This window comes from Heterocephalus glaber, unplaced genomic scaffold (assembly GCF_053883595.1).
Source record: "Heterocephalus glaber isolate CG9 unplaced genomic scaffold, H.glaber_assembly_v1.0 deba00001689, whole genome shotgun sequence".
In the NCBI taxonomy this organism is placed as follows: domain Eukaryota; kingdom Metazoa; phylum Chordata; class Mammalia; order Rodentia; family Bathyergidae; genus Heterocephalus; species Heterocephalus glaber.
This window is the reverse complement of record NW_028258414.1, coordinates 6,121,588-6,134,604: the sequence shown is the minus strand read 5'-3', so window position 1 is coordinate 6,134,604 and position 13,017 is coordinate 6,121,588. Positions and strand designations below refer to the sequence as shown.

Genomic DNA, 13,017 nt, shown 5'->3' with positions numbered 1-13,017 from the left:
CACACAGCTCCTAAAGCTCCTGGACTCTCTGAAGTGATGTATCTTTTTGTATGCTAATGAGATGCTGGTGCTGGGACTCCTAGATGACTTCAGAATGGGGGCTGTTTGTCAAGAACACAACCCTGTGATTAGAGTGCAGGCATCTTAAGTGCCACCAACCAATCCTAAGAGAGTGATGCAGGACTCAAGAGTTGAGCTGACTACCAACCGCCAGTGATACAGTCAATCGTGCCTACGTAGTAAAGTCTCCATAAAAACCCAGAAGACAGAGTTCAGGGTTTGAGATATCAGAACAGTGGAGGTGCTAGGAGCATGCTGCATGCCCAGAGAGGGCACAGATGCTCCAAAACCCTTCCCACAGAGCTTGCCTTGCACATCTCTTCCATCTGGCTGTTCTCCTAGCCTATAATAAATGGGCAAATGTGTTTCTCTGAGTTCTGTGATCACACCCCGGGAGAGGGTTGTGGGATAGTCAGTCAGGAGTAGAGGTAAACACTTACTGCTTGCAACTGGCATCAGTAGTAGAGGGAAGACTGAGTGATTAAGTGCTTAACCTGTGGGAACTATACTATTTCTAGGGAGGAAGTCAGTACAGAACACCCATTTGGAAAACTGCTTGGTATTCGAGAAAAAAACCCCACATGGCTGAGGTCAGAAGTGCTGTGTTGTATAAGAGACAACATTTATTTTGTTTTGTTTTTTGAGACAGGATCTCACTATGTAGCCCAATCTCGCCCCAAATCCAACATCCTTCTCCTCGGCTTCCTGAGTACTAGGATTGGAGATGTGCACCATGGGGTCTGGCTTCTTCTTCATTTTTTCTTTTTTTAAATACAGAGTAGCTTAAATTAAGAGAAGGCAAGACTTATTTTATCCCTAAGTACTCAAATAGTCCTAGTTTTTCTATTTAATGAGAAGAAACATGCAAATAAATTATAAACTATCAGAGCTAGAGGGGAACTCCAGCGTCACCAGTCCAACCAATTTATTACAAGTGAAGAAAGCTGATCCTGAGAAAGTGCTATCATTTGGATATGTGTTCCTGAAGGTCCATCTGTTAAAAGCTTGGCCCCTAGGGTAGCAATACTGGGAGGTGATGAAACCTTTGAGGGCAGAGCTAGTGGGAAGTCCTTATAGCACTTGGAACAAGCCCTTCAAGGGGACTGTGGGACACCACCCCTTTCTGTCTCTCTCCTGCTCTTGAGTCCATAAGGTGAGGCATTTGCTCTACCATGTGCACCCAACCATTGCCATCTGGCAACCATCAGAGACCCAAACCAATGGAGCCACCAGAGCTTGAACTGGAACCTCCAAAACTGTGAGCCAAATTAAGCCTTTCCTCTTTATAAGTCACTTATCTTAGGGCTTTAATTACAGAGATGGAAAGCTGACTAATATAGAAGAGAAACTATTGGCCCAAAGTCCTCAATTTAGGGCACTGGGGCTATAACCCAGATCTACACTTTCTGCTTGGGGTTTATACCACTTGACCATTTTTTTTTTTTTTTTTTGCTTGATTGTTTGTTCTTTTGGTACCAGGGATCAAACTCGGGACCTTCAGCTTGTAAGGCAAGTGGTGGCACCACTGAGCTAAATCCCTGGCCCACAACTTGACCATTTTGTCTTATCTGATTTTACAGCTACAAAAACTGCAGTGAAGAATTAATTTACACATTTTAAAATTTAGTGTCCTCCTGTAAAAAATTAGAGCTTGGGAAGAACAAGTTCCCAGAACCCTGTGGCCCCAAGAGTTAGTGGAACCATTTCACCTCCCCAGTCTTGCTGGAGATACCTTTGAAGGAAGCTCAGTACTTACTCATTTCCCCTTGGTTCTGGTAAAGAAAAGATGTTTTAGCCTCTGACTTATCATAATTCACATTTTAACTCCCACTTTCAATTTCTGATTAAAGCAAAAACAGTGTGTGTGTTTTTTTTTTACTTACCATATCTGAAGCTTAATTTTCTTTCCATCTAGTTCTATCGTTCTGATTTTAAAATCAATTCCTGCCAGAAAAACAAAGAAGGATATGCTAAGTTTCTTCAAATCTAATCCAAGTCTTATTAGGAAGAGGACAAAGATTTCTATTGAGAAAAAGCTCTCCAACGCACTGGAAAATGTGAACAGAGAGGGGTGTGAATGGTATGTTTCCTCTGAATACAGGCTGGAGAAAGGAATGCTAATTGCTCTGCAAAGAATTCCCACTCATGTTAAATGCAACGTATTCTTTGCCTCATTATTTTGACACAAATGGACCACATCCTGCAAAGTTACATAATTTAGATAGATTGAGAACATGCCATATTTTCTACTTCCTGAAATACATATAAACAATGCTTCCTACCCTCTCTCTCCATCCTTCTCTAAAGAAAGCCACGGGACTGATTTCAAATGTCTTTCTCCATATTTGTTCATTTGTTTCTTGGAACCTGCAACTAACGTGGGGGGCTACTTATTTGAAGGCTAAGGAGGGAAAACCTTGCATTTTATTTTATACACTTAGGGGGTGTTTTATGTACATTTAAATAAATGTTTCCATAGATTACTACCTAGAACTGAAATAGCTATAATGGTTTTTAGTCCTGGCTGTATTTCAGAATTACTTGGAGAGTTTAAAAAACAAAGCAAAACAAAACAAAACACTTCATGACTAGGGCTGCTTCCTTCCCCAAATTCTGAGATGCTGACCTAACTGGTCAAGGGTTAAAAGCTCCCCAAAGTTAAGAAATGCTCACCAGAGTGTGCCAGGTGCCATGTGAAAGTTATATGGGGCTCTGATGCTTCAAAAGTTCAACCCTCCCTCACCTATTTCACCTCTCTGAGGCAACTCAAAACAAAATTAAGGGGCCAGGATTTAGCTCAGTGGTTCCAGCGCCTGCCTTGCAAGTATAAGGTCCTGAGTTTGATCCCCAGTACAAAACAAACAAACACAAACCCACCAAATTAGGGATTTCAACATATTGTGGACCGTGACACAAACTCAATTGGTTCCTGAGGGCTGGTTGTAACTCAAGTTGGTTGTAAATCAATACAGCTGGAATCTGGATGTTTACCAGAGTATACACTATAGATAACAAGAAGCAGATGAATCTCCCATTAACCTAATTAAACCAAGTTGTTCATATGTCAGGCCAGTTGTAACTTGAGGGTCCACTGTATTACAAAGAACCACAAAGCCCTTGACAACTATCAGCACATTCTATATACATTGGGAAGAAGCTTTCTGGGAGATTAGTTGGTAAAGGCAACTGGGTTGCAGTCTGCTAAATCTTCATCATTTGGCTACACAGCTTTTAGCTTTGTCTACTCTTTTGCTTCTATACAGAACTCCTTAAAGGAGTTTCCAAGGTATTTTGAGAAAGCATGTGAATTATGCATCCTCTAAATTGTCATTAACTGCAGTTATTTGGGGTGGAAGGGGCCTTCAACAGCTCTGTTTCTTCAGATACTGAAGGCACCCAAAACAGGCCGCTTTCCGGCTTCAGCTTTATTGAATAACGCACAGGGTTAAACCAGTTGGATTTTCCCCTTCTTCTCTGGTTCTTTAGCCTAAGGAAGCCTTTTTAAGGTAACTCTTGTGAATCTCAAAATAGACAAAAATCACACCCAAGCTAATCTAGCAAAATAGCCTCTTAATCATTCTTTCCTCTCAGTAATCATCATGGGTTGTTAACAAATACAATCTGGTGCCCAATATTCCCAGGACATATGGCTCCTACATCTCTCTACGGTACCTTCCTCAGTATGGCAGGGTCTGAGTGGTGGAAGCAAAACTTAGCACCACAGCATAAATATATTGCTAGCATCCCACAGAATTTATCGTTGCCATTGCTCACTTAAGACTTAATAGATGCTGGATTTTATTGTGATTTGTCTTTTCATATACCTACAAATTCAATGGAACAAAGACCATCTAGAGACCCTCCTCTAGACTTTCTCTCCTTTTGGTCCAGGTCCAGCATCGGACAATGCTTAATATCTGGTAGGCACTCGTGTTTCTTGAGATTAACTTAAAAAAAACTCATAGGGCCAGGGATTTAGCTCAATGGTTGTGCTGCCTGCCTCACAAGCACAAGGTCCCGAGTTCAATCCCTGGTACAAAATAAATAAATAAATAAATAAAATTTCATGGCTTTCCAAATCCACAGAAATAGAAAGGAGAATGGTAGTAACCAGGGGATGGAAGGAGGGGAAAGGGAGCAGCTGTTTAATGGGTCCAGAGTTTCCGATTTGCAAGTTCTGCAGATCAGTTGCACAAAAATGTAAATGTACTCACCACTGAAGGGTACACTTAAAAATGGTTAAGATGGCAAATTTTATGATGTGTTTTTTTTATCATGTTAAAGCAAATAAAATTTGGCCTGAGAAAGCCTTCTTACTCATGCACCCCAGTTCTGGCACAAGGAACTGCAACCTAACAGTACTAAACAGAGAACTGAACTTAGGAATTCGCCTTTACAAAAATGACTGGGTCTCAAGCACAGCAGCCAAGCTTTAGTCAAACCAGGTTCAAATAAAGTAAATGCCAAGTTTTTGTTTGTTTTTTTTGTACCAGGGATAGAACTCAGGACCTTGTGCTTGAGAGGCAGGCGATGAAACCACTGAGCTAAATCCCCGGCCCTAACTGCCAACTTTTAACCAGGTGCACTGCCTCTGTACTTCATTTCACTTTCTGTACGTCACTTCCCTTTTTCTGTTAAATGTTACTCAGCTGTGTGCAGTCTGAGTCTCACTGAATTCATGAATTGTCTTTGTTCAATTAAATTTCATTAAATTTGTCTAAAAGTTTTCTTTTTAACAAAATCACAATAAAAGAGAAAACAAATTCATGACTTCCAGAATGTCTACTGAATACATGGCTAACTTAGAGGGCAAATCTCCAACATTTCATCATTAATAATTATTCACATTCTATGGCTGGGGATTTAGTTCAGTGGTTCCACCCCCTGCCTCGAAAGCACAAGCTCCAGAGTTCGATCCCCGGTACCAAAAAAAAATTATTCACATTTTAAACAAAATGCCTGTTTAAATTAACATGTTCCTGACTGGCTTAATAAGATGGTAATTCCAGTTTTTGCCAAGTTGCTTTTGCTGTACAGGAAAAAGGGCAACTTTAGCATCTTCCCTCAACAAAGCCACTCTGAGGTTCCCTTCAAGCCTCACTTACTCTCCATTCATTTGAACATTTCAGAACTTTGTATTAGTCTTTTTTGTTTTCTATTTGCTAGAAGTATTATCTTTCTCTTATTTGAGGAAGTTATAAATGATGGAGACACTTATCCATCTTTTCATTATTCAGCGGTTTTCAATGTTTATAAGTTGTTAATTGAGGCATTTAGTTTTGTTTATGCTGTAGCTAAGAGCCAGTTGGTAGACAAGTGCTGTAGAACACTGTGAAATTAGCAAATATAGAAATAAGCAACAAGGGGCTTAAAACAGGTAACATTTTTAGAAAAAAAAGAAGAATTTCACTAAAAATGGAAAATATTAAGATTATTGGAAAGCACTGAATTGGGAAGTCAAAAGACCCAAACTGCAGGTTTACCAACTTCTGGACAGGTCTTGTAACTGTTCTATCCGTCTGTATCCTCAACCCTAGAAAGGGTTGGGAGGATCCAATTAGTTAGAATATGGGTTCGAGCAGTTTTGGGAACTCTGAAATTCCATATAAAGCTAAGATTCTGTCACGATACAGCTCTTGCCATTTCATGCGTGATTATTGGGAACTTGTGCCAACCTCTCTCCTCATCTAACTCTCCGTGTGCCTCTGCCAGAGTAACTCCCAACAGTCCATGTGGACAGGACAGTGAAGAAGGCCTCCAGCAGCCTGGCAGCCCCTTTTCCTCGGATGTGCTGTTCAGACACTGCCTCCTCAGAGCTCCTTCAGCGCAGGCCTTAGGCCTTCTTCCAGACTTCTTTTTCCTTGTTCCCTCGTCACTCCGCAGACTTCTCAAAGGATGCCATGCCACGACAGTCCTGTGCTTTCTCCCCTTGGCTTTCCACTCTGCCATGTCCATCCCTGCCTACAGGCCTGGCTTTTGCACAGTGACGTGATCCTGTGTTACTGGGTTTTGTTCACATATTGCTCTCTAACTGCTCTCAAATCAAGCAAAGCCCCATCCTCTCTGCCAGGTAAGTTGTTCACAGAAACGTATTTACAGTAGACATGAAATTAAAGGTAAAGTCGTCACATATTTAAGTAAAAGTTAAATACTACTAAGTGTGAAGATGCTAAAACAACCTTAGAAGTTCAGTTTTAAAACAACAATAGTTAAGATGTGGAGAAATCTTATTCCAATGAGGAAATGAAGATGTTTACACTATAATCAGTCAATGATGCTATCAATAAAACTATGGAGTAGATTAATATTGACTGTAAAATTCAAAGAAAAGGTAATGCTTGGAGGCTACTCAGGGGTTAAAAGAATAATTCACCACAAAATTATATTAACTAGGATGCTTTCAGCTGCAAAAAACAGAAACCCTAAATCAAACTAGCTTAAGGTAACTTGTTGACTCCTGTAACACGCCCAGTGGAGAGCTAGGGGTTCAGGGCTCAATCTAGCAGTTCTGGCTCATTTCTCTGTGCCTCCTTGGCTCTATCTCCTGGGAGTATCAATTTTATCTTCTGAGAGAAGTTCCTGACCACAACAGCAATACCAAGAAGAAAAGGGGTCATCTTCCTGTGCTTCTCTCTTAAAAGTGAGAATGTGTTTCCCCAAAGCCTCCAAGGACTTTTCCTTTGTGTCTTATTTCCAGATTATAAACATGGTAATGTTGTGTTCTGGTGGGCTAAGACCAAATTCCTGAACCAATCACTGCTACGAGGAGTTACCGCTTCTAAATTCAGATTAATCAAGGCCTATCCTTGGAGCCAGGGCCCCCAATCCACAGGGCAGCTAAAAAAGAGCAGTGAGAGTGGAAAGGATGCTGGCACCAATCATAATATCCTTTACAACAGTACTCAAATCTAATTGACAAAATTTTACATCCACGGCTATATGAAGTGGACAAATCCTAACAGCTGTTACTTCTACTCTGTCATGAATATTATTACACTCACTGATAACCTGTAGTAACTTCTCCAGAGGTAACTGCATCTGTTGCTCAATCAAGAACCAGAAAATAGGCCCGGGGATTTAGCTCAGCAGTTTCGCCGCCTGCTGCGCAAGCGCAAGGACCCGAGTTTGATCCCCGGTACCAAACAAAACAAACAAACAAACAAAAAAGAACCAGAAAGTAAGAAGGAAGAAAAAGGATGATAAGCAGCCCAAGTAGCTGCCATGCCATCTCTGGGCTGCTGCCTCAGGCCCACCTGGCTCATCTCCCAGCCTCCAATGAGCCGAGGCTGGAAAGAAGGACACAGCAAGAGCCACCGCTTGTCCAGGCAGTCACAGGAGAGACTTTTTTTTAAAAAGTACTACAGAATCTCAAAAACACAGCTCCTCAAGGGCATTACATTTAGGGTCAAAAACTCCTTCATATTTCACTCGCCTTTTAAAGAGCATCATTTTCTGGCAGCACACAGCACAGTAATTCATGTTCAGAATGGCAGCCTTGAGTCATCCTGACTCATAAGCAATCCATGACCCCAGCAGCGGCCAACCCAGCAGGCAGCACAACCCAACATCTAAGTCAGAAGACAACACTCCAGAGCTGCTTCTGTGTTGCTCAACATTATCTTTCTTCTGATCACTTTAAAGTAATCCCAGTTCCCTCATTAATATTTATCTACTCAATAAAAAAAATCTAAATTGTAAGAAAACATTCCTAAAGGACTTAAAGCCATTTTCATTTGGATTTAAATACACAAACACATTCATTCTAATAGATTTTTATTTTTTTCTGAATTGATTCTTATGTTAAATGGTTGCTCACAATTGATACATGTTATTAATTATAAAGAAGTAGGAAAGCAACTATGAAAGAGGATTACAGACCTGGGAAGTACCTTAGAGATGATTTAGTACAGTCTTGCCTTTGTAGTGAAGAAAACTGAGACCTAGAGAGAGGCAGCAATTTACCAATGTTCACAAAGACCAAAACAAAACAAGTTAAGAACAAGTTTTGGCATTTAAAGATCACACCTTTCAGGGCCAGGGATTTAGCTCAGTGGTTTCGCCAGCGCAAGGACCGAGTTCGCTCCCTGGTACCAAAAACAAAAAAAAAGATCACACCTTTCCAAAGAGACACGTACAAGGATGTCCACATCTCGCTGGGGAAGCCTGCTCTTTAAAGATAATGGGAAAACACAGACAACAACTGAAATGTCCATCAGTAGGACAGTACCTTGGTATACAGGGAAACAAATACTTGCAGAAAGTGAATAAGACCCATACACACCAACATGGCTGAATCTAAAATAAGCATAATGTTAAATGAAAAGAACAAGTTGCAGAAATACACAGACCCAAACCACTATGAAAACTATAAAAAATGCCAAAGCCAAAGCCTGTATCATTTGTATATACATCTATGTGTAGCTAAAACATAAAATATTCATGAGAATGATTACCAACAAATTAAAGCCAACTATTACCTCTGAAGAGAAAAGGAAAAAGAGGGATTCACAGAGGACTTTGATTCTGTCTATAATTTATTACTTCTACAATCCAGTGGTGGGTACTTGGAAGTGGGAGTATTTTATATGAGTTATACTTCAAAGTTTTTTTTTTTTTTAAGTATTAGTTATCAGGAAAGTTGGCATATGGAGGCACAAATTCATTAATGGCAGTAGAAAAATCAAACCAAATCTTAGCAATGGAAGACACTTTAGAAGATTTAGTCAGGGAAAAGCAGGAACCACCAATCTTGTTCAGTATAAAAGGGGCCTGTGTGGTGGACTGGGTGACTCAGTGCATCACTGTGCTGGGAGTAGCACTTGTGGGGGTTGGTGGAACAAAGGAGTTCTGATTTTCCATTCAAATAGATAAGGAAGAAGATGGCACCTCTTGCCCTTGGGAACCTAGGAAGGGGACTCTGCCCTGCACCTCTGAAGGCAAAGTGGCCCTTGAGGTCTCTGTGTTGTCAAGGGGAACAAAGAGGCACAAGAACTGACATGATACCCAGCCATGAGGCACCAGTGATGAATATAGGGTGAGCGCTTAGCCAAGAGTACTTCCTTGAGGAAATTCTCAGAAACCAGTGGTACATCTGGAGGCAGCTGGAAGGAAGGGATGGGCCAGCAGAACAGAGAGAAGGGAAGTTTGAACCTGATTCGGGCTACAGTTAACAGACCTCACAGGGAAAAGAGCCTGAAGTGCATTACTGGGCCACCTTCCAATCCACAAATTGAATCACAGAGAAGGAACAGATTGACGAAACTTACACTAACGTCAAATATGTGAATAACATAGCCTTTCTTCCCCACCAAGAGAATAGGGAGGTTGCCCTGGGGTTTGTGAGAGGGTGAAAGGATACCACTGCCAGACTGTGGGAAAGAGTACTTTTCCCGGCCTTGGGAACTTCCTCTCGGCCAGCTCTCTAGACCTCTTGCCTGAGCTGTGACGTCTCCTGTTTGCCTTGGGTGCTGCAGCTCAGGACAGCACAGAGCTCTCTCTTCTATCTTGGGGACTCGCTTGGGTAATTGAGGAAAGTCTGCTGCCCGGCCCAGGCAATCAGGGTATCTTCAACTGACGTTTCCTTCACCTGGTTCCCACTTAAATTCTTTTAAAAATCCTATTTGGGAGCCGGAGATTTAGCTCAGTGGTGCCGTTGCCTGCCTCACAAGCCCAAGGTCCCAGTTCGATCCCCCATACCACAAAAAAAAAAAAAAAAAAAAAAAAAAAAAAATCCAATTTGGCTGCAGTTGTGAGAACCAAGAAAAAAATTCAGATTTCCGGGTCATTCAGCCTTCCAGTGAAGGACAGCAATGTAAGATTTCAAGACTAAGTTTACTCACAATGATGCACATTTTTTACATTTTTTTTACACAGGTTACTTATCTTCTTTGACCCACTTTAAGAAGAAGAAATTTAATGCTGTGCTTTTACAATTAAAAGGGGGAATAGTACTTTGTCTCAAAAGTCTATTTGGAAACATCTGTGATCCCAAGCTATCTGAATATGAGTTATGTGTTTTGTCTATTTACATTTCAGAGATATTCCAAAAACAGGGAAAAAAACCTTTCCCAAATATTGAAATCTATTTTAAAGAAATGCTTCATTCACTTCCCTACTCAAGATTTTTATTATTAACAAAGAAGACACAGAACAGATGAGTCTCACCAGTTCTGAAACTGACAACATTTTGCTTCTGCTTTTGTGTGTATATTTCTAAACATGGAGAATAATGAAATTTCAGAGTGGCTATCTTTAGGACAGTTAGTTGAAATCTCTAATTAGAAGAAAACTGGATTATCAAAATCGGAATAAATGAATCAGAGACTAAAGCTTTAAAAATTATCCCCTCCAAAAAAACCCTGGAGAAAAATGTGTAAAAGTAGAGTAAAATTAAGAATGTTCTGTGGGCTAAGGAAGGAGGATCACAAGTTCAAGTCCAGCCAGGGCAACTTAGTGACTTGATGAGATTTAGTTTCAGAATGGAAATTTTAAAAAGGGCTGGCGATGTAGCTCATTTGGAAGGCCCTATGTTTACTCTCTAATACATCTTGAAAAAAAGTTATGTATATTGAAAGGAGAGTTTAAAGGGATTCTTCTTTTGTAAATATACTTTCGGTGAGTTTTAAGTTATTTCACCAAATACCAATTTTGCTGCATATATTTAGAACTATTTATTTTATTTATATTAAAATTTATGCAATGTTTTCTAGTTTGAAAATTAAGTCTACCGTTTAGAAGGAAAAACACATTAAATATAACTTGAGATAGTATTTTAACAACAGTGAAATGTCCGCTAGCAGCCAAATGCTTTTATTAGTTTAGTTAAATCCAGCAGGGGAAAAGTAAGGATATTTTTTAGCTGGACTAACAAATGGTCCCCAAATACTGTATAACTTGCCCTTAACAAAGATACTTGAGGGCCAGGGATTTAGCTCAGTGGTTCGATCGTCTGCCTTGCAAGGGCAAGATCCCGAATTCCATTCCCGGTACCAAACAAAAACAAGAACAAAAACAAAAAAAAGATACCTGCGATACTAAGAACATGCACTAGAACTTTTCAGATTTCTTCTGTTGTTCCAAGACATCTATGAATAGGAAGCAGTAAATTAAACTCCATTTATGATAAAATCAATAGTGATACATATTACCAATCCCTGCTGAAAAAGCCGTAAAGCTTTATACTATTTTTGCATTTTCTACTTGTTACGGAATTAAGTAAATCTCTTGACATTCCTCATATTATAGCGGTAACTATCTGTAAGAGCTAATCCATACCAATATGAGATGACAAACTCCTAACCTAAGCCTAGAAATTAGGAAGGAATCACTAATTTTTTTTGGACCATAAATATGCATAACATACAAAAATAGTACAGTTAAGTACAGTTTTAAATGTCTACATTTCAAAGGGCTTTAACCTATAAGATGAAAATATAATGATATAACTTAACCCTTAAAATGTCTTTGGGAAATAAAGAGCAATATAAATCATTATATACCAGATGGTAACTACTATGTGTCAAGACAGAAATAGCAATACCATGCAATAATACAGCTATAACAAGTAATATAATATATGCAGAAACACCTAGGAAGCACTGAACATTTAAAATCGGATTAAGGAGACAGGAGAAAGTATGCAGCATTCAGCTCACCATTTGAGAGCAGCCAACTGAATGCATGTCAAGTCTCTTTTGCAAATCTTGCACTTTCAAAAGGAAATGCGTCTTAAGTGTTACTCAATGTGGAAGTGGTGATGAACATGAAGTTTTCAATGTGGATTTTAGAGATTCTCAATGAACAAACATTTTGTCTTCCACTAACAGAGGAGGACTTATTTATGCACTAACATTTCTTGCAGAATGAAAGTCCAGAAGACCTCTTTGATTTCTATTTCCTCTCACATTATTTATTATAATTTCAAGAACCAAACTGGTCCAAAATGAAGCCAGTTGCAGCTTCTCTGCTCCATCCATTATTGTCAAGAAAGTGGACCTTTCTTTTCAGCAGGAAAAAACCCTCTAGTAGTATGAGTCATCATCATTTTCCGAAACCCAGAATTTCCTTGCTGGTACTTCAACAACTCAGGGTCATTCATTTAAGATTAAAAGGAAAACTGCTGTCATTCAAAAAATAAAAATAAAAAACAAATCCCTGATTTTATACACCACTGCTATGGGAAAATCATTTAGCCAAATCACTGAAATTATCACTAGAAAAAGTTACAACATTCCAATCACGCTGCACCAAAAATGCAGTGAAACGGATCCTTTGGATCTTTCCAAGTATTGACTACATATCATATTTTCCATTCACTTAAAAGTGAAAGCTAAAAAGAAAAAAAATTGTGAATAGAACTAAATCATAACATTGTATAGTGCAATTAACTGAAAAAAGGTATCTTTGATCCCTTTTAGAATAAGTTTTTTTCCCCAGTGCTAGGGATCAAACCCTGGGCCTTATGTGTTCTAGGCAAATGCTCTACTGCTGAGCCATACCCCTAACCCCTTGAATAAGTTCTTAAAAGAGGAAAAGTAAATAGATTGTTATTTGTGTAATATATCAGATAGCAAGCAGGGCTGAAATAAGCTGTAGCTATAATTTCATTATTTTCTAGGAATATTCCCAAGTCACTTAGTTTAGAAGGGCTTCAGGTTATATTAGTATAAAATGTAAAATTTAGTAATTTTTCTTACCTAGTCAATTTAAATCAATAACAACAAAAAAGTGCATGTGCACTTCTACCTTTTGCTACCCTCTTCTCCAACCAACTTATCTCTAAGGAAAGTGATCAGAGATTATAAAACAAACACAGTCGCAAACTTACAGTGCTCTGAATGTAGTTAGCAAAAGTCATTTGATCAAAACCAACATCAATATCACAAAAGTATAGTAAAATTAAATAGCACTTAAAGCTCACTGCAGCCCCATTCAAGGGGTGAATAATTAGGATAATTA

At 39.3% G+C, this 13,017-nt stretch overlaps 1 protein-coding gene across 1 annotated transcript in view; it reads right to left on the bottom strand.

Moving 5' to 3' along the window:
- The window catches only part of Rab8b (RAB8B, member RAS oncogene family), a 72,891-nt gene that overhangs the window by 19,744 nt on the left and 40,130 nt on the right, over nt 1-13,017 (bottom strand). Inside the window, exon 2 of the mRNA XM_004855686.4 lies at nt 1,944-2,004. Coding sequence (XP_004855743.1) covers nt 1,944-2,004 — 61 coding nt within the window. The remainder of the gene's footprint in view (nt 1-1,943; nt 2,005-13,017) is intronic.